Source organism: Tupaia chinensis, unplaced genomic scaffold (genome assembly GCF_000334495.1).
Source record: "Tupaia chinensis unplaced genomic scaffold, TupChi_1.0 Scaffold148257_1, whole genome shotgun sequence".
In the NCBI taxonomy this organism is placed as follows: Eukaryota; Metazoa; Chordata; class Mammalia; order Scandentia; family Tupaiidae; genus Tupaia; species Tupaia belangeri.
Genome location: NW_006208108.1, coordinates 538085 through 560327, shown reverse-complemented (window position 1 = coordinate 560327; position 22243 = coordinate 538085). Strand labels below are relative to the sequence as shown.

The 22243-nt window shown below is 41.5% G+C and overlaps 1 protein-coding gene, 1 non-coding gene and 1 pseudogene across 2 annotated transcripts in view; all 3 read left to right on the top strand.

The window, feature by feature from the left end:
- Positions 1 to 9549: 9549 nt before the first annotated feature.
- The window catches only part of LOC102483805 (zinc finger protein 709), a 32268-nt gene continuing 19574 nt past the window's right edge, over positions 9550 to 22243 (top strand). The window contains 1 exon segment of the mRNA XM_006170392.3: positions 9550 to 9686. Coding sequence (XP_006170454.2) covers positions 9684 to 9686 — 3 coding nt within the window. The 5' untranslated portion in view covers positions 9550 to 9683.
- Positions 12686 to 12788, top strand: LOC114006485 (U6 spliceosomal RNA). Its single transcript, XR_003548193.1, has one exon. It is a non-coding gene; the product is annotated as a U6 spliceosomal RNA (small nuclear RNA).
- LOC102484637 (nuclear nucleic acid-binding protein C1D pseudogene) lies at positions 12871 to 13488 on the top strand (annotated as a pseudogene).

Genomic DNA, 22243 nt, shown 5'->3' with positions numbered 1-22243 from the left:
GATTTCTCACTTTCTGTCTCTCTGTCTCTGCCTGTCTGACAAGCGCACACACCCTATAGCAAAAACCTCCCCAAAAAAAGAAAAAGAAAAAAAAAGCTACAAATATAGAGAAATCTACTACCACATCAATCTTTTGGCTTGGGCTGGGCTGCTTTGGTTCTCAGGTGACCTCAGGGAAATATTCTCAGCTTTTATTCTCTCTGAACCTTTCCTCCTACACTCTCAGGCTAATGTATATGAGATCTCTGAGTGAAAAGTATCCACATAGAAGTTCAAATTTCTTTCTATATAGTTGAACCTGGGGAAAAAAAAAAAAAAAACAGAAAAGAATCAAGTGTTGGTAGCAAAACTCTCTTCTGGTAAGTATATAAAGCCTGAATTTTTTTTTAAAGAATTATTTATTTATTTCCATTTGTTATTATTATTATTATTTCATTTTATCAGACAGAGGCAGAGAGAGAGAGAGAAAGGGAAAGCACGAAAGCAAGCGACCAGGTCCAGGACCTGAACCATGGTCAGCCATGTGGGAATCCAGTGCCTTTAACCACCACGCCACTTGCCGGCCCCAAGCCTGAATTTAATATTAAAATGGCCTCTGAGGTCAGCAAGTGGCATAGTAGTTATGCCGTTGACTTGCACACGGTCAACTGCGGTTTGAGTTCCAGACCTGGTGGCTTGAAAATTATGCTGGGCACATATGCCCAAAACCCTGAGATGAGAATGAAGTAGAAAGAATTGTGGTGTGGCCATCCCCCAAGGAGGTGATTTCTCACTTTTCTTTTCACTGTCTTTCTCTCTGGTGATTGCACATGTCATGTGACAATAATTTAAAAAAATAAATAAATAATTTTTAAATAAATAAATTTTTAAATAAATAAATAAAGGGGCCAGCAGATTGTGTAATGGTTATGTTGCTGGATTCCCACAGAGTTGACTGTGTTTTGAGTCCCAGACCCAACAGTTTGAAATTCACACCAGGCACATGTTCATGTGTGCCCAAATTCCCAAGAGGAGAATGGAGAAGAAGGGATTGCAACATGGCCATCCCCCTCAGGGGGGAATTTCTCACTTCCTGTCTCTGTGTCTCCAACGAGCATACGCACCCTATAGTAAAAATCTCTCTTAAAAAAAAAAATTAAAAATGGTTTTCATCCTCAATCAACCCAACCACATATTGTATACTCTCTTTGTGGATGATAAAATGTTGATTGTGAGGACTCTGGGGAACAAAATGCTCTTGTTTCAGTAGATAAACTGGACATTTGAATCTAATCATGTGGGAACTCTGGAGTTTGGTATTTTATAATTTGGTATTTTATAATTGTTGTAGGTTGTCTTCACAGTGAGGATCATGCTTAGTTGTAAACTTAAGGTCTTCTCAGTTTTTCTCTGAGTCTGTACCTTTCCTTGGGCATGTTTTGTGGCTTTCTAACACTGTATGAAGGCATTTTTGAATATGCTAGTCCTCAATGTCTAGCTCCTCAAAAGGGGAAATAAAGACACTAATATTCTATTTTATTTTATGGCACATGTGGTCATCCAAGAGAGACAAAAAGAGAAGAGGAAAGCAAGAAATCACCCCCCTACCCTGGGGGAATGGCCACCCCACAATCCCTTCTCCTATTGGGATTTTGGGTACTCACACATGTACCCAGTGTATTTTTCAAGTCACTAATCCAGGACCACCCCGTAGGCCCTGTGGGATCCAGCCCCCTTAACCACTACTACTGCCATCTGGCTGGCCTGATACTTGCATTTCAAATGCCATGGAGTAACTTCATCTAAAGGGAGAGGGGCTTGCAACAATGCAGGGTGGTGCAACAATACTGATTGCCTGACGTTTTGTCTCACAATTATGACCACAAGCAGCAATTCACTAGCAGAGCATATCTCCTCAATATACAGAGTTCAGGGTCTTTTTACCTTCCCTAGATCTCATAAGCTTCATGCACAGCAGCCTGACTTGATGCTAGGGTGGTTGATGAATAGCTGCTACTGTGGTAGGAGCTGAATTTGACCAAAATTGAACACAGCGTATTGTCCCATCCTTTTTCTGAACATTTCAAGACTTCAATAGGCTCCAGAGTTCCAAAATAGCTACTTCAGACATTCAGAAAGAGTCTGCTAATGCAATTGTTGTCTAGGTGGGAAGAAAGAGTCCTTATACTTTCAGCTCTGCCATCATCCTGGCATACTCCAACCTGACTTATAGTATAAAACAACTAATACAATTTCATCCCAAATGCCTTCTCCTCAGAGTGCCCATCCTCTCATCTCTGTTATACCTACTTCTTTCCATATGCAGATGTTTTGCACTGTACTTTTCAGAAATCAGAAAATGCAATCAAGGTTCACGGGAATAATTGATCTTAATAACCAATGAAAAATAAAATAGTATAAATTGGCACCAGAAGATAGCATAATGGTTATGTCACTGTAGTCCACCCAGTCCAGCAGCTTAAAACTCACACTAGGCCCATGAGCGTGGGTGCCCAAGATTCCAAGAGGAGAATGGAGGAAAAGGGATTGCAGTGTAGCTATCCTCCCAGGGACTGATTTCTTGCTTTCTGTCTCTCTGTCTCTCTCTGTTTTTTCAGCGAGCGTATGTGCCCTATAGCAAAAATCTAAAAAAACAAAACAAAACAGAACAAAACAAAAAACAGAATCTGTGTAAATTAAACCAAATTGTACCTTATTCCCTATACTGCTATCAAATGGATGCCCCTGTATAGCAGTCCTCCAGAAAAGTGCTTTGAAGTGCTCTCTTGTGGTGATGGTGGCATTAACATCCTCTGGTGTGTGGATGTCTCAAGGTTTTGCTGAGACTTCAAGTATTACAATGGGTGATAGTCAGCTTATAATATTTTCTATGTGTGATAACAGACTCTGAGGAGTTAAAAAAAAAAACTCTCTTTAATCTAAATATAATTTTAAGAGGTTAAAAGAAAGAAATATGCCCTTAAGTCCTAGGTAATTTAATTTACACAGTAAGGTAAGCTGATACTCTAACAGATACTTCCTACACACTATGATTATGTTCCTGTAGTTCTCACACTGTGATAGCCTTAGTTCAAATTTTGCAAGACACGATCATGCACAAATCTACATATGCAGGTGTTGGAAAGATAGGGACCAGCAGCTGGTGTAATGGCTATGTTGCTGGACTCCCATGTAGTCGACTGTGGTTCAAGACCTGGACCTGGTGGCTTAAACTCACACGGGGTGTGTGTGTGTGTGTGTGTGTGTGTGTGTGTGTGTGCACCCATGATCCTGAGAAGGGAATGGAGGAGAAGGGATTGCAGCATGGCCATTACCCTAGGGGATGATTTCTCAATTTCTCTCTGTCTCTCTGTGTTTCTGGCAAGCGCACACGCTCTATAGCAAAAACCTCTCCAAAAACAAACAAAAAAGATAGAAGAGATACAGATGTTCTGAGAATTCTTTGTCTTGAGTTCTTTACCTAGAATAAACTGACAATAACTTCTCACTTTGGACCCTCCCCAGGACCAGGAAAATAACACTGTCCATCAAAGATGACATCAGAAACTTTCCTGGAAAGCCACTGGATTCCTATCTCTGTTACTGACCTGTATTTAAAAGCCATGCTTTCCCTGCAATTGTGGGGACCTTACCTTAAGAATCTCAAAGTCGGGAACCAGCAGTTAGCGTAATGGCTATGTCGCTGGACTCCCACGTAGTCAACCGCAGTTCGCGTCCCGGACCCGGTGGCTTAAATCTCACGCCGGGCGCATGTGCGTGCGTGTCAAAGATCCCGAGAGGAGAATGGAGGAGAAGGGATTGTGGCGTGACCATCCTCCCTGGGGGATGATTTCTCGCTTTCTGTCTCTATGTCTCTCTCTGTCTTCTGGCGAGCGCATGTGCCCTATAGCGAAAACCTCACCAAAAAAAATTTAACAAAAGAGAATCTCAAAGTCTACCAATTTTCCGACTGATATCTTCCACAATAAAACCTTCCTCTAACTAAAGTCTCTTTGTTTCAGAAGTTTGCTTATTGTCTCAGGCCTAGCCTGTACATTTGCCTGGTAGGTAATGTGCCCTCAATGAGCAGGTAGCAGTTTAGAAGGAATAGAAGTAAATAATCGGAGAAGGTGCTCACCCGAGATATCACAGTTTACCCTGGAAGACAATTTCAAATGAATAGTTTAAGCTGAAGGGTTCAGAGACCCACAGGTTTATTCAAACGGAAAAAAAGACTGCTGAAAGGAAACAAGGTGTAGATATGAGGGGCCAGGGGTAGGGTACTGCTCAATGGTGTCAGAGACTCATGGCCCCTGTGGTTTGAATCCTAGATCTAACTTAAACTTGGTGAAGGGTGCCTCTTTCTCTCTCAAGTATATTTGTTCTTTTTATCATGAACAAAATAAAATGAAAACTTCTTTTTTTTTTTTTTAAAAAAAAAGGGGGAAGGAAGGGAGCCTGCACCCTAGTACAGGAGCATTTTTAGTTCCTTTAGTGATTTCTTAACCATAGTTCAAGTCCTGGACCTGGAGGCTTGCTTTCTCTCTCTCTCTCTCTCTCTCTCTCTCTGTATATCTCTCTGGAAATATTAAAATAATAATAACTAAAACTAAATAAAATAATTATTTAAAAAGGGGGGGAAGGGAGAAATATGTATGCAACGTTTGAAGATTTAGCTACAGAAGTGATTTGAATGGATCCATGGTGGTGGAACATGGGGTTGAAGGAGAGTTTTAAACAGGTGAACGGGTTCAGCAAATTCCTAAACTTTATGGGTCATGGTTGTTACAACAGGTAAATGGGACATGTAAAGACCCAGGCACAGAGCACTGTGGTAACAACCATGACCCATAAAGTTTAGGAATTTGTTGAAGCAGGAGAAAAAGGGGAGAAGTCACCAGATGCCTTGGTTTTACAAAACAGCTTGTTAATGTGAAAATAGTGACTTGTTGGCATCTTTGTTTTCTGTGGGAGGCTGCGTACCAGCAAACATCCCCGGTTTCTCAGAAAGCAAACAATTACACAATGCCAAAGGCCACAATTGGTTCCCTTAAAAAAAACATGACCTTCAAAACCATACTCTGATTGGCCACTAGAATCCCTCAGATTTGCATATCTGGCACCTCATGATGGGTCCAAAAGCAACCAATCATAACCCACCTTTTACAACCAATCATAACCCACCTTTTACAACCAATCACAGCCCACCAGCGTGTATATAACCACGATCCCTGGCCCACAATCTCCAGACGACCAGGAAGACAACACAGATGACCCAGAAGACCCTGAAGAGTTGTAACACTGCGTCATCTCTGGACGACCCTGAAGAGTTGTGACCCCGCGTCGTCTCCATGCTGCTCACAATAGACGACGCAACCCTGAAGAGTTGTAACACTGAGTCGTCTCCATACTGTACCATGCTGCCCACAATAAACGGACGACCCTGAAGACACTGTGTCATCTCCATGTTGTAACACTGCGCCGCTTGTCCCGGCTCTCACTCCTTCCCTCAGGAAACCTGTTCAACTGTCCCCCCAGGTTGGGACAGTTTTCCAAAAGGAGAATTACCTGCAAATTAAAAATCAATATAAAAGGGAACCAGCAGTTAGTGTAATGGCTATGTCACTGGACTCCCACATAGTCGACTGCGGTTCACGTCCCGGACCCGGTGGCTTAAAACTCACGCCGGGCGCATGTGCGTGCATGCCCAAGATCCCGAGAGGAGAATGGAGGAGAAGGGATTGCGGCATGACCATCCCCCCTGGGGGGTGATTTCTCGCTTTCTGTCTCTATGTCTCTCTCTGTCTGTCTGGCGACCGCACGCACCCTATAGTGAAAACCTCTCAAAAAAAAAATCAATATAAAATATCTTGGACCAACAGGTGGCATGGTAGTTAAGGTGTTGGACTCCCACATGGCCAACGGTGGTTTGAGCCTCCCACCTGGCAGCTTGAAAATCACATGGGGCATGTGAGCATGCATGACCAAAATTCTGAGAGGAAAATGGAGGAGAAGGGATTGCGGTGTGGGCGTCCCTCTCTGGGGGATAATTTCTTTTCTTCTCTCTCTCTCTGGGGAGCGTACCCACCTGTGGCAAAACCTAAAATATATACACGGAATATATTAGCATTTTCCTCCTCTCTCTATTTTTTTGCAACCTAAAAGTATTTATTTATTAAAACTACATCAACACTTTAATCATCTATACAAAAAAGATAATGTGACAAACATGTGCATTTATAGAACTGCATATCAGTCAGGCCAGATCCCTGCTGAGGGAATTCCCAGTATGACCTTATTCGTCTGTGAGGACACAGAGCAATCCTTATTTGGACAGGCATACTCATCTAACTCATCTGACATGGTCAGACCTCTCCTTCCTGATGGCTTCCTCCTGCTTAGAAATGTGCATGTCCAGTTGTCTGCTTCTTAGAGCAGATGTTTACTTTCTTTGTCCACCAGCCATTGGAGGGGGACTGGAGCTATGGAGATGATTAATTCAACCCATTCTTCAGGGAGAGTTTCTGGGTGGGAGGGTTTCTAGGTGGCCCTATTCTGTCATCTTATCTGGAATCACAAGAGTTTCCATAGCCTCTTCTTTTTATTTTTATTTTCTGGAGAGGTTTTTGCTATAGGGCCTGTGTGCTTGCCCGAGAGACAGAAAGTGAAAAATCACCCCCTAGGGTGGATGACCATGCCGCAATCCCTTCTCCTCCATTCTCTTCTGGTGATCTTGGACACAACATACACACATGTCCATCACGAGTTTAAACCACTGGGTCCAGGATTTGAACTACAGTTGATTACATGGGAGTCCAATGACATAGCCATTACGCCAACTGCTGGGCCCACCTCTTCTTTTTAACATCTTGTTGAAGCAGAGTTTTGAAAAACAAAACTACAAACTCAGCTACTCTCCAGAAGAAATATGTTATCAAAGACAACCTCCATGGGAACTCACTGTGGCTGTCCAACACTTTTTCATTGGAAATGTAAACCATCACACCTCCAGTTCCTTGCTAAAGAGCTCAGGCCTCCTTGGCTTCCCCCACTTTATATGATAATACAAGAAGAAAGGAGGTTCATCAGGATTAACCAGGAGGGAAAGGGCATGAACTGGTGAGCTCCTTTTATTGAGTAATGTATTGGTTTCTTATTCAAGCAAAAGGATTGAGGACCTTTATCTCATTTAACTTACCAGTGTTGGTGTGTGAGTAACGGGCAGTGGGAGGCAGAGGCCTGAGGACAGTGACTGAGGTCAGTCCTACGCCTACAAAAAGAGGGAAATGATAGTCCGTTGGTGCTTCTTGGGGAGACATCCTCGCCTGAGAATGGACTCCTGCTTCTCAGATAAATACAGGAAAGTGTTTGACAGTGGGGAGCTGAGAGCACTGGAAAGCAGAAAGACCACATGCAGACACCCTTGGGGGTTTATGTGCTTTCTGAGGTTTTAATTCTGGTTGCCTTGGGGCTATTTAACTGTATTTTGGTATTGGTATGTATAGAGTCCCTGGAGCCAGACTAATTTCCATATGTGACTAAAATCTGTGAAGTGCAGATTTGGACATTGACTGGGTTTTCTCTTAGAGAATCAGTTTCTGTTTATGTTGTTTTATTTTTTAATTTTTGCCATAGGGAGTGGATACTCTCCAGAGAGACAGACTGAGACAGAGAGAGAGAAAATAAGAAATCACCCCTCAAGGGAGATGGCTAGGGCACAATCCTTTCTCCTTTATTTCCTCTTGGGATTTGGATATGCATTCTCCTCTCAGAGGACTCAGGATTATTGGGCATATACTGTCCTCTCAGGATTTGGGGTATGTACGCACATACACCTGGCATGATTTTCAAGCTGCCAGGTCTGGGACTCAAACTGTAGTTGTGGGAGATCAATGCCTTAACCACCACACCATCTGGTGCACCCGGTGTCTGAATATTCCAGGTTATTTAGTCAATCTGAGATTGACTCCATTTGAGAGTTAACTGCGGGTGAAAATGAAGGTCTTGAAAAAAGGAGTGTTTCCATATGAGAGCAGGGGACAGGATTGCATGTTGAGCTCCCTGAGTTAAATCCTTCGGTTTCCCTTCCCCTTACCAGGAACTAATATATTCTGGGCTTTATTTCAGCAGAGACTGGCTCCCAAGCTTGGGAATATGTTTCACCTCCTGAATGTAGGTTTTCATTACAAATAGTATGTAAAGCAGGCTGCTGATTTGAGTTAGTTAAAAAATGATTATTTTATATTCCAGTTGACTTCTTTATAAAATATTGTTGCTACATAAACCTGATTTTCTCATATATTTGTTGACGGAAAATTAACCAACTCTAAAAATTAATAATTAATGTGGTTTCTTTTCAAGCAGAATATGAGTGACCTAGGTCCAGAGAGGAGGCATACATGCCTTTTCTTGGGGTGATCATGTACAAGGGTTCCTTTTATTTGATTTTTTGAGATTGACAGACAAAATTAGTGAAGAGATTTCCATCGGTCTGGCCCAAAAAAGACGAGACATGTGGAAGCTGGGGGAAGGGGTTGGCTTGTAGGTTATAGGTGGGTTCCACAGTTCCTAAATTGGTGATTGGAAGGGAAGATCTATGTTTTGGGAAGAGATTAGTAACAGAAAGCCCTAATCATCTCAAGGAAAAGGGAAGTTGTGTGTCTAGGGAAGAGGTTAGCAAAAGAACACACTGTAATTGATTGAAACTATACATCTCCAAGATACTATGCCAGGGACAGGATGTAGGAAGAATCTTGTCAATGGAATAAAAAAAAAACGGTCTGTTAATGTTTGTGGCCATGACTTCCCCAGTCCCTTTTGAAAGGACTTTAGAAAATAGGAAAAAACAGTCAGACTTTTTGTCCTCATATTTAACATCTGCTTCTCCTGTTGATGTCTTTTATTGTCTTAGCTGGAAATGAGTTAATTAAAAAAATAAGGTTTGGGGACCAGCAGGTGACATGGTGGTTAAGGTACTGAACACTCCTAATGGCCAACCACGGTTCGAGTCCCAGACCTGGTGGCTTGCTTTCTCACTTAGCCTCTCTCTCTCTTTTTGTGTCTCTCTCCGGTCAAATTAGAGAGAGAGAGAGAGAGAGAATAATTAAATAAAATAATTCTGAAAAATAAAAAGACAAAGAAAGTATGAAAAAGCTGTGGCTCTGCCTCCAAGAACTCCATCCCAGATCCCTGAACGCTGGAGGACTTCACACTCTCTAAAGACAGCGGTCTGAATCCCTGTGCACACTTGAGACCTGCGTCTAGGAGGAAGAAACAGGAAAACCCCACTGAGTGCCTCAAGACACTATTGGCAGTTCTGGAAGCCTGAAGCACGTTTTACTTAAATGCAAATATCCCCAGGTCAGGGCTAAATCCGTGGGGGAGGAATCAGGCACGCTAAGGGGTGTGGCCAAGAACCAGTCTTTCCGGCTCAGTCAGCTGGTCCTCTGTCACTCAGAGCCAAAGGGGCGGGGCCATATTGCCGTCCAATCAGAGGTGCTGAGGCGAAGCCTGCAAATTGCCCAATCAGGCGCGTAGCAGGGGGTGACGTCACAGTCTCGCGACGTCTTTTCTTCTGGGTGGTTGCCGTGTTCCTTCGGGTTTTAACTGTGGAGAGAGGTTTTTCGTCTCGTGCAGTGTGGCGCTGTGACCTTTCCTGGCAGAAGGAACGTAGGGAGGACGCGGAGACACCCCGAAGCCGGAAAATGGTGAGTGTGCGGCACTAGGTGTCTCCAGACGGGGGAAGGAGAGCGGTTGGAACCTACTGGTTTCGGCGTGACAGACCCGAGCCTCCCCGGAGTCTATGGCTCCAAGACCGCGGCTGGAGGTCCCTCCCACCCCAGGGTGTAGCCTGGGCCGGCGGCGGGACCCCTAGGCGCCCGGTTTTTTCCTGGTTTGGCGGCTTGGACCTCGGCCGATGCTTTTCTCTGCGCCCGCATTCCCACGTCTTCCCGGATTGTGCAGTGAGAACGGGAGGATCGTCTGGAGAGTCCCGATTTGTGGGGTTCTTGCCGGGAGGGACTGTGCCCCGGCTTTCTCCACAGAGGACCCGTTTTCTCCTGAGTTATCGACTAATAGATGTGGGAAGTAAGATCTCAAATCCACGACCTTGTTCCCCGAGCCTACATCTTCATAAGGCAGGAAGTAAATCCTGAAATTTCCAGTTCCCTTCCCGGATTCTCAAACGTCACTTTCCTCAGTTTACAACTATCAAGTAATTGTCTCCCGTGCTTCACTTTAAACAGACGTTTTAATTTTTTTTTCTCAGTAAACACTAGATCATTTTCTTCAAAAATTGTTAATGTGTTTGAACAGTTCGTGTGAGAAATAAGAGACTAATACTTGAAACTCAGCTGTAAAAATTTCAGTCATTTGTATGTTTGTTTCCTTCCTTCTTTCCTTTCTGTCTGGGCTGTGGAAGGTAAAAAGAGGTCATCAGCAAAACAATGGGAAGATAGATGTTTCTTTGCAGTTTGCCACTTCTCCACAACGCAAAGGATAGTGGGTGAGGGGGGTTCTTTAATCATGCCTATTGATATTTATTGATATTTATAGGGTTTACTTAAAATTTAATATCAACAGTTTAATTTTTCATCCACAGACTTAACTTAGAGTAATTTGTGCAAATTGAGAAAGTCTGTGAGGGTCACACATACAGAAAAATACCTTTGGTTTCCACATGCGGGATAAAGGGTTTATAAATTTGAGTGTTTATTTGGGTCCATGATATAATTAAAAAAAAAAAAATGCTGGGGCCAGCAGCTGGCGTAATGGCTATGTTGCTGGACTCCCATGAAGGCGACTGCGGTTGGAGTCCTGGACCCGGTGGCTTAAACTCACACCAGGCATGTGTGCATGTGTACCAAAGATCCTGAGAGGAGAATGGAGAAGAAGGAATTGCAGCGTGGCCATCCCTCCTGGGGGGGTGTTTTCTCACTTTTTGTCTCTGTCTTTCTCGCTAGCACATGTGCCCTATAGCAGAAACCTCTCCTAAAAAAAAGTGTTGCTCATTGTCCCCAGTTTCTGGCACAGGTTCTGAAACTGTTGGAATTAGAAGTGTCTGCTGCTCATTAGCAAGCCCCATTCAGACCATTTCTGAGTTTAAGCTACTGATTGGGGTTGGGAGGTTCCTATATAGCTTCGGGATGGGGGCAGTTCATCTGAAAGACTAATTGTTTTCTCATGTTTAATTTAGTTGTCTGTTTTATTATTTCCTAACATACTCTGGTAATATTATCACTGGTAGGGATTGCACGTATTTTTTTTTCTGATTGTGGTTTCTCTTTTCACTTTATTCTACATTTTGATGGACTCTTCCTGGTTTTAATGGTGTTGAATTTGCCCATCTCTTTGGGTCTGATTTATTTATTTATTTTCTTATATAAGAAAATTCTTCCTGCTGTGAAATCCTGAAATACTTTTGTGTGTAACTTCTGAATATGTCCTTTGCCTTTCATAGATGTGCTTTCTTTCTTTTGCCCTTAGTTTGGTCTTAGGGTCTCTCTCAGAAAGGTGACTGTAAACTTATTTATTTATATATAGAGGTTTTTGCTATAGGGCGTGTGCGCTCACCAGAAAGAGAGACAGAGAACTAGAAAGTGAGAAATCACCCCCCAGGGGCATGGCCACGCTGCAATCCCTTCTCTTCCATTCTCCTCTCGGGATCTTGGGCACGCATGCACACGTACCCGTCGTGAGTTTAAGCCACCGAGTCTGGGACTCGAACCACAGTCGACTACATGTGAGTTCAACTGCTGGTTCCTGTAAACTCTTAACTTTGCCCTGATGAAGGTTCAAAGGATTTATTTTAAATAGTGATAGTGTACCGTTCATGATATACTTTTTTATACTGGTGCATAGCCTAATGCCATAGAGTCCAACCCATGACTAGGTGCCCTTCTCATGGGAAACTTGTTTATACTGGTAGAAACCCTTGTGGTTATTGTGTGACCAGTGTTCAGCTTAGTCCTACTAAAGTAGCCACTCTATAGAACTGTGACTAGGAAAGAAGTTAAGTTTCGATGTACCAGTCAGGTTAGACACAGAACCAAACATATGAAGTAACAGAGCAGTGTATTACTTAGTTTCCAGAGAAGAAAGGCAGCATAGTAGGGAAATAGGAAGGAGACAGCTGTCCAGGTCACACACATTAAACCAATGAGTGAGGAACATGAGAGAATTAATGAGGAACTGGTGGATCCACACAGGTTCCTATACAGAAATTCTAATTTATAGATTTACACAGGCAGGCCTGTGGTTTATGTAGTTATACTGCCATGGAAGAATGCATATTTGGGTAGTCTATGTTGGGGCGGTGGGGTGAGTGAAGTATTTGTATCTTTGCTATCATAAAAGGAGATGACCACTGGGTATAGTCGTATAAGGCAGATAACTGGATTGAACACATTTAAGACTTGGGAAGAGGTAGTAAACTGAAAACTGTCAAACGTGACTGAGTCCTGCTTCTGGGATGAAAAAGTTAAACTGACATTCACAATTAATGCTGAGGCAACATAAAGTGATAATGCACTATGACAGGCAACTCTACAATTAATTGATTATCATATGTAGAGATGATAGGCAGAAGGATTATCTCTTGTTGATAACCATTTGTCACTGCACTGTGTGTTAAAAGCATTCATCATTTTTTTTATCACTGCCTAACAATTCCTGTTCTGTCATAACTTAAATATTAGATGCCCTCTGCTTGCTTCAGCAGCATGTATACTAAAATTGGGACCATACAGAGAAGATTCGCATGGCCCTTGCACAAGGATAAATCACAAATTCATGAAGTGTTCCATATTTTTAAAGAACAAGTTCTGTCTCCAGTATGAATTCCATTCATTCTTTTTCCTAGTTTTTTATAATGGGAAGTGAAGAAATTAATGAACTCATGAGTATTTATCAACCTTTGAGGATTCCATTGGTGCTGTGGATAAGATGCTGAAGACCATGATGTTTGTTTCTAGAAAGAAGTTGTTGCAGAAGTTGGATCCATATGAACAAGCAAAAGTGGACTTAGTTTCTGCATACACATTAAATTCAATATTTTGGGTTTATTTAGCAACTCAAGGAGTTAATGCTAAGGAACATCCAGTAAAGCAGGAGTTGGAAAGAATCAGAGTATCCATGAACAGAGTCAAAGAGATAACAGCCAAGAAACAGGCTGGCAAACTGGATAGAGGTGCAGCTTCAAGATTTGTGAAAAATGCCCTCTGGGAACCAAAACCTAAAAATGCATCAAAAGTTGGCAATAAAGAAAAAAGTAAAAATTAACGTTTTTGCTTTTGATGTACACTTATTCAAAAAGTACGTCATTTTTATTGTTTTCACAAAATAGGTGATTATGTGGCAATGTAAGGTTTAGATATATTCCATACTGAATTCATATATAAATTTACAGGTTAAATTTGTATTGCTAACTACTGTTTTCCCACAGAAACATTAAGTTACCTTTACTGATATTATTGTAGAACACCAAGAGGTTTTTTGTTTTTTATTTTAAAGAATTATTTTATTTAACTTTATTTATTTTAATTTGACCAGAGAGGGACAGATCAAGGGAAGGAAAGTGAGAAAGCAAGCCGCCAGGTCTGGGACTTGAATTGGGGTTGGCCACATGGGAGTCCAGGGCCCTTAACCACCATGCCACCTTCTAGACCTCACTATGAAGTTTTTAACATTGTGATACATTTTACCATCTCTTTTGATAAGACTCATTTCTTTATATAGATCAGTCTTGCAAGTAGTATTTTTTAATCAGCTGTGAAATGTAAGTTCTTTGTAAACATTTGTACTATTTTATGAATAACCTTATGAAGTATATTATTTGTAGTCTGAAGTTATAAGTACATTTGTTTTTAATATATAATATTAAGAAATAATGAAATTAAATGCCCTTTTTTCTGTGTATTGTTTATCATGTTTTTATGATTTAAAAAATTACTTTTTTGATATTAAAGTGTGAAATTAAAACTTAAAATGAAAACTTAAAGAGAAATTAGATGCCCTGATTTTGGAATTTGTTTTTACTTTGGTCTGTCTATCTCTGCTTTTACTGGTTTCTTTTCTTTTCTTTTTCTTTTTTCTTTTTTTTTTTTTTAAGAATTTTTTAGTCTACCTTTATTTGTTGTCATTATTTTATTTTTTATTTTGAGGTTGACCAGAGAGAGACAGAGAGAAGGAAAGTGAGAAAGCAAGCTGCCAGGCTGCCAGGTTGTGGTCAGCCATGTGGGAGTCCAGCGCCTTAACCACCATGCCACCTGCCAGCCCCTTTACTGTTTTCTTAATTAGTGTAGTTTTCAAGGCCTTGACCTGTATTAGGGAATGTGTCACCCTATCTTCGTTACTTTGGGGCGGATATATCAAAGTACTGTAGACTCAGTGGCTAAACAATAGTCATTTATTTCTCACAGTTCTGGAATCTGAGAGTCAAGTTCAAAGTTCAGAAATGGTATCTATTAAGGCTACAAAAATTATGTCATTCAGGGAACCAGCAGTTAGTGTAATGGCTATGTCGCTGGACTCCCACGTAGTCAACCGCGGTTCACGCCCCGGACCCGGTGGCTTAAAACTCACGCCGGGCACGTGTGCGTGCATGCCCAAGATCCCGAGAGGAGAATGGAGGAGAAGGGAGGGCGGCGGCGGGCCCAGCCCCCTGGGGGGGGGTGATTTTCTCGCTTTCTGTCTCTCTGTCTCTCTCTGTCTGGCAAGCGCATGTGCCCTATAGCGAAAACCTCTCCAAAAATTTTATGTCCTTCAGATATTGTCAATGTTGGTAGTTTTAACAGCAAGAAGATACTGTAGAGACTTTCAGTTGATTTATTTCTAATTTTGCTGTGTAGATAGATAATCTATGATGATACGGTTTTATTGTATTTGGCAATCTGTTTGATCCATTTTTTTTATAACTGGCCAGTAATCCTTTCTTAACTCTTGTTTGCTATGAATTCTTTAATCACAAAATTATTTTACTCATTTTGTTGTCACTTTCTAAATTTTTAAGCATACATGTCTCATTTTATTGCAACTGTGGTTTTAGTGTTTTTTAGTGTTTCACAATGTTTATTTTCTCCATTTTCTTAAAGGCATTTTGTACATTGATTATATTGTTCTCTCCTGTTGTAATTCTTTTCTTTCGTCTGATGATTTTAAAGCTGGAAAGTCATTATCTGTATCCAGATTAGTTGTCATTCACTTGATTTTACTCTTAAGAACTTGTTGTTCCTTAGTCATCCTTTCCAGAAGCTCCATTTGCTGTAGGTCCAACTGTAAACATTGACTATCTCTTGTCAAATTCCTAGCTGTACTTGGTGCTTTCCGCACATTAGTAGTAGATTTAAAAGATTGACTGGCGGCATCTTTAGCTCTTGACTGGTGATAAAGGATCTCTGTTTCATAAGATTTATATTAAGACTACTACAATGACCCCAAAGTGCGCCGTTAGTGTCTGTGTCTTCCTTACAGTTTCTGCTTCCTCTGTGAAAGTTGCAATAAAAGCTGATTGAAAAATTGTCCATATTTTATCCTCTCCCCCCCTTTTTTGTAGCTCCTGGTATTCTTTTTTTTATGTTAGAGAGAGATTTTTCTGTAGGGCTTGTGTGCTCACTGGAGAAATCACCCCCCCCCCCCCAGGGAGGATGAGCATACTGCAGTCCCTTCTCCTCCATTCTCCTCTCTAGATCTTAGGCATTCACACAAACATACCCAGCATGAGTTTTAAGCCACTGGGTCCGGGACTTGAACCATAGTTGACTGTGGGAGTCCAGCAACATAACCATTATGCCATCTGCTGGTCTCCCCAGGTATTTCTGATCTGTTCCATGATTCTGGTGACTTGAAAGTACAAAGTCCTAGGTCTACAGTACAGTCAACAGTTGCACAGAGGAAAGTAGGCACATATAGTGAGCTATTTTTAGATATTTGTCTTCCATTTTTAGAAGTACAGCCTCATCACTTAATGATCTACCTGTTTAATCCCCTTTCTCAGTCTGTACAAGTCTCTGGGATCTCCTTTACTACAGTTGGTTAGTACTCTCTACACGAAGTGTTTGCAGTCATTCGAGACTACATATTTTGTTTATAAAATTGTACTTTATTGTACACTCATAGTATTCAGAAATAAACTTGATTCTGTGTCAGACCTGCCGACAGTGAACAGTTTTTGAGTTGGGGGGTGAGGATTAAAGAAAGACAAGAAGACAGGATAGAAATGGGAGGACTGCCGGTCATACTGGTCAACCCCGAATGTACTTTATTGCTAGTATTTATACACACTCTAGAGACTTTCATGATGTAAGGTTTTAAGTCCTTACTGAATTTATCAGGTTGTTAATAATACTGCTTTGGAATATTTAGTTCAAAACAGTCCCAAGACATTTTGCTCATAATAATCCAGCCACCCAAGGCCATGTTCAGATAAAGACTCTGGCGTTATTCTGGTGGTAATGTCCTGCACATTTCTCACGTCTCCTCTTTGGCTCCCCACAATTCTGCTGGATTTATATTATTGTGTTGTGACATGTCTTGAGGCTTTCTTTCGCTTATCTAATGTGTGCTTTCTGTATGGATAGAATTACATTATTTTAGTGTGGTGTCACATGATAACTATTGAAAAGTATGTACCCTGTGGTGCCATAACACATCATAAGACATCCACCTTGAAGCTCCTCACTTATTAACCAGTTCACTTAACAACTTAGTTGTAGGAATGGAATTTGGTCATTAAATAAGGAGTGCCTGTAGTTTTTCTTTAGTTCAGTGAACAGTTTGTGAGTTTCATGGAACTTAATAAAACACTAGATTTTGTACACATTTTTTTGAAAGGTTTTTTTTTTTTTTTTGCCTTAGGGCATGCGTGCTCCCTGGAGAGAGAGAGACAGAGACAGTGAGAGGAAAATGAGAAATCACTCCCCAAGAGAGGTGGCCACACCTCAATCCCTTCTCCATTCTCCCAGGATCTTTGGCATGCATGCCCACACACATTGCCTGATTTTCAAGCTACCGGGTCTGGGACTTTAACCAAGGTCAGCCACATGGGAGTCCAGTTATGTAACCACTACACCGTCTGCTGGCTCCAACACTAGATTTATTAAGAGTTTACCTCATGGCAATATTGAGTCTCCTTTCCAAGGATATATGTAGTTTTTCTGTATATTCCATTACTTTGATATCATTCAGTATATACTTTTTCATTTTAATACTTTATTCTTTATTTAGACATATTTTAGGACATCAAGAAAGTTAATTTTAGTAAAAGTCAAGTGGAGTGTGTGTGTGTGTTTTATGAGAGAGAGTTATTTTTGACAGTGTCCCCGTGTGTCATGATCCTCCTGCCTCAGCCTCCCAAGTTAGCTGGGATTGCAGTTGCCTACCACCATGCCCAGCCTGTTTCGATCAGTTGTGAACCAAATACAAGCTTCCCATGTGGCCCAGTCTTGCACAGTGGCACCCTCTTGTTTGCACTTTCATGGCCATGCCATAAATTACTGTTTATTTTTTAAAGAGATATTTTTCTTAGGGTCATGTACTCGCCAGAGACAGTAAAAGGGAAAGTGATAATTCACTCCCCCTCCTCCCTGGGAATGGAATGGCCACACCTTAGTCGCTTCTCCATTGTCCCTTTAAGATATGGGGCATGCACACATACACAGCCAGTGTGTTTCAAGCCTCTGGGTCTGAAGCTTTAACTGTGGTCAGCCATGTGGGAGTCCAGAGATGTAACCATTACACCATCTGCTGGTCCCAACCAGAGATTACTTTTAATGTGCTTTAATGTTCTTTAACAATTTTTAGTTGACATAATATTTGTATATATTTATGGAATAGTGGATGTTTTTAGCATATTTATATATAAAATGTGAAATGGGGGAGGTTAAGGTGGCTGGATCCCATATGACTGACTTTGCCTTTTGAGTCCCAAACCCAACAGCTTGAAAATTGCACCGGCACCTGCGAATTCATATCTGCAAACCCAAAATCCTGTGGATTCAGAATGGAAGAGAAAGGATTGCAGCATGGCTGTCCCCCTTGTAGGTGTGATTTCTGACTTACCTACCTTCCCTGCCCTGCCCCTCCCCAACCTCATCTTTCACTGGTGAGTGAATGTGCCCTATAGCAAACTAAAAATAAGGGGGAAGGGCCCAGTAGATGGTGTAGTGGTTATATTACTGGACTCCCACATGGCTGACTAGGGTTCAAGTCTTGGACCTGGTTTGAAATTCAAAGTGGGCACATGGCCAAAAATCCCTGGAAGAGAAGGGATTGTGGTGTGGCCATCTCCTTTGGCAGTGATTTCTCACTTTCCTTCTCATTGTCTCTCTCTGGCGAGTACATACACCCTATGGCTAAAACTGCTAAAAATAATGAAAAAATGTATAATGATCTAAGGCACATATGTATCATTTCAGATATTTATTATGACTGTTGTGAACAATCAGAGCCTCTCTTCTAGCTTTTTTTTTTTTTTTTTCTGAGAGGTTTTTTATCTTTTTTTTTTTTTTTTTTTGAGAGGTTTTTGCTGTAGGACGCATGTGCTCGCCAGACAAAGAGAGACAGAGGGACAGAAAGCAAGAAATCAGCCCCAAGAGGGGATGGCATGCACACACACACTGCTGACGTGAGTTTTAAGCCACCAGATCCGGGACTCGAACCACAGTCGACTACATGGGAGTCCAGTGACATAGCCATTACACTAACTGCTGGTCCCTCTTCTAGTTGAACTTTTTTTCTCCCTTAATTGAAGGAGGTCATGTGCACTCATGAGAGAGAGAGAACATACCTTCCCCCACATGGGGCATGGTTGCACCACAATCCCTCTTCCATTTCTCCATTCTGTCAGGGTTCTGGGCATGTATGCATATGTGAACCACAGGGTTAGCTATATGGTATCTGGCTTCCTTAACCACCAGACCATGGTGCCAGCCCAGTAGGTTGATTTTATATGCTACAACTTTACTGAATTTATCAGTTGTTAGGTATTTTCTGGAGAGTTCTTTGGTTTTTCACATATATGTATATAAGACTTCCTTCTTTTTGATTTTGATGCTCTCAGTTTTTTTCTCTTTCCAAATTGTCTTAGTTATTGGGACTAGCAGGTAGCATAGTGGCTAAGGCACTGGGCTCTCATGTGACCAACTGTGGTTCAAGGCCCAGACCTGGTGGCGTTCTCTCTCTCTCTGATCAAATTAAATTATAATAATAATAATAAAATTAAATAAAATATTTTTTACACAGAGGTTTATGCTATAGAGTGCGTGTGCTCTCCGGAGGTAGAGAGCGAGAAATCACTCCCTAAAGGGATAACCACACTGCAATCCCTTCTCTGTTCTCCTCTCGGGATCTTGGGCATACATGAACACTCACTCAGTGTGAATTTTAAGCCGCCGGGTCCAGGACTTGAACCACGGTCTACTGTGCGAGAGTCCAGTGATGTAACCATTACATCATCTACTGGTCCCAAGATAGTTCTTTTTTTAAAAAAAAAAGACTTCTAGTACTCTGAATGGGAGCAAATTGACCCTTATCTTATAGCTCTTAGAGCAAAAGCTCTCAACTCTTCCCTAATCAGTGTTTTATCATATATAGCCTTTATTGTGTTGAAATATGTACTTCTGTCTAATTTGTTGAACCTTTATTGTAAAATGATGTTATATTTTATCAGATGCCTTTTTTCACCATTTGATAAGATTTTTTCCCCATTCTATTGCTGTGTATTCCGTTTATTGATTTGTGTACATTGAACCATTCTTCATTCTTGCATTTGTGAGATAAATGTACTTGATGATAGTGTATAATCTTTTTGATATGTTGAATTCAGGTTGCTATTTTATTGCTGTTTTTTGTTTTGTTTTTGCTATGGGGTACGTGCCCTGGCAAAAGCGAGGGGGGGGGGAGGGAGGGGGGGGGGGGAGGGAGGGAGGGGGAGAAGTCCCCACCCCTAAGAAGTGACCGTGCTGCTGTTATTTCTCCTTTCTCTTTTCTGGGTTTGGGCATGCATGCACATATTCCTGGCATGATTTTTAAGCCACCAGGACTTGAATTGTATTCAAGTATGTGTGGGAATTCAGCACCTTAACCACCACACCACCTACTAACTCTTTTTTTTTTTCTTTTTTAAGAATTATTTATTACATTGTTTTTCAGTTTAACCAGAGAGAGAATGTGAGTGCAAGCTGCCAGGTCTGGACTCAAACCATGGCCAGACATATGGGTGTCCAGTGCCTTTTTCCACCACACCACCTGTCCTGCTAACTCTTAAGGTCTCCTTTTTTTTGCTTTTTCTTTTTAATTGGGTTTCCCCCACCTTTTTCTTTTTACTTTATGTATGTATGTATGTATTTACTTATAATTTGCTGTAGTGTGCATGAGCTCATGGGGGGTATGGAGGGATGGATAGTGAGAAAGCACCCTCCCAGGAGATTACCAGAATCCTTTCTCCATTCTCCTCTTGGGAGTTTGGGCATGCATGCACATGTGCCTGGCATATTTTTTTAAGCTGCCAGATTTGGAACTCAAACTGGGACCATATGGGATCCAGCCACCATAACCACTATGCCACCTTGTTGGCCCACACTCCTTTTTTCCCTTAGTTTACTTACCAGCTTGCTATTTCCTTTGTCTTTTTTTTTTTTTTTTTTTAAATAGACTTTTGCCTTAGTGTGCATGCTCCTGGTGAGGGGGGCTGACAGTGAGAGGGAAATCTGAGAAATTTACCACAATCGCTTCTCCTCCATTCTCCTCCCACACACGCACCTGGTGTAATTATCAAGCCACCAGGTCTGGGATTTGAATGGCGACTGGCCATGTGGGAGTCCAGCGTTGTAACTAATGCTATACTATGTTAGACCTGACTGACATCTTGGTATGTTCTTGCTCTCTCTCTCTCTTTTTTTTTTTTTTTTTAATTATTTAAGACCTTTATTAAAAGGTGCTTGCAGTTTGACTTTTTTGAAAAAATCAAGTTGTAAATTTTTATTATAAATTAAAAATGGAGCTTTTAAAAATCTCACCTTGACCAGATATGAAACAATTTAAAAACCTTTAAAGGTGTATTGAGGAAAACCAGGCTTTTTTTAAAAAAACACATTTTGTCATTAACATAAAGAGACATTTTTAGGTAAAAATAATAATAACCCCATGCTGCATAGATAATGCAGATACTTGTAGTTATCTGGTCAGCGGGCAAAAAGCAAGCACTTAAGGTCCTCAGGTCCAATCTTTTGTTCATTTCTTGTTGCTGGAATTTTATATTCACTTGGATGACTAAACTGGATGATGGTAGAGATGGTAAGCCAGCATTTACTCAGCCCTGCCCTGCTCAGCCTCAGGAGTGGACAAATTCTCTGCTGGTGGATCAGCTGCTTTTATCTCTTCGCCATCTTGTAGTTTAGGGTTCTCTGAGCATGTGCGTCAGTAATTGATGTTGTGGTAACGACGTTGAGGTGGCTGCTGAACTTGGGTTACATCTCTTTGATTTTCCTTATCCTCCTCATTTTTGTCTTCTCTGGGCTGTCTTTGGCAAGGAGGACCCTGCGAAATCATAGTCTATAACCCCAATGCATATTATATCTCACTGGTCTACCTTGTTCTCCAGCATCCTGGTTATCGGCACCCTCCATCACTTCTCACTGCACAGGAGGGTTGGAATACTGTGGTCACTGCTCATAGGTTCTCCACATATAGTAAGGAGGGAACCTTTGCCTGTGGCAGGGCTGGGCTGGTGGTGTTGGGCCTGGCCTTTGGGAGCGTTCTCCAGTCCCTCGTTCTTTTCCCCACTCTAACTATTCTGGTAATTTTGGTGGTAGAAAGATGCCTACCACGTGCATAGTGTCTGTAATGGTTACCGACTGCTGCATATTTACTACATCAACTGGGACTCCACCAGGGCCTGTAACATTTGCTGCTTCCACACCTTTTTCTCCTTCGACATCAAACTCCACAGTCCCTCCATTTCCTTCCTACACTGCAAAGGCACTTCCTGAGGTTATTCTTTATGACAGTCTGGTGTACAAATACATCTTCCTTGGTGTCATTCCTGTTGATGAAACCATATCCATTTTTTTTTAAAGTTTGTTGTTATGAATATATTCAATCGCTATACATCATTTAGATTGTAAAGAGACATTACCCAGCATGATATACACCTCGGTCTAGCCTAGTTGAGAATACTATATACATCATCATCAGCAGGTAATAAACCATATCTGTGTCCCACAAATGTCTTACCCCTCAATTTTCTCCCCCAAATTTCCTTTCCTACGCT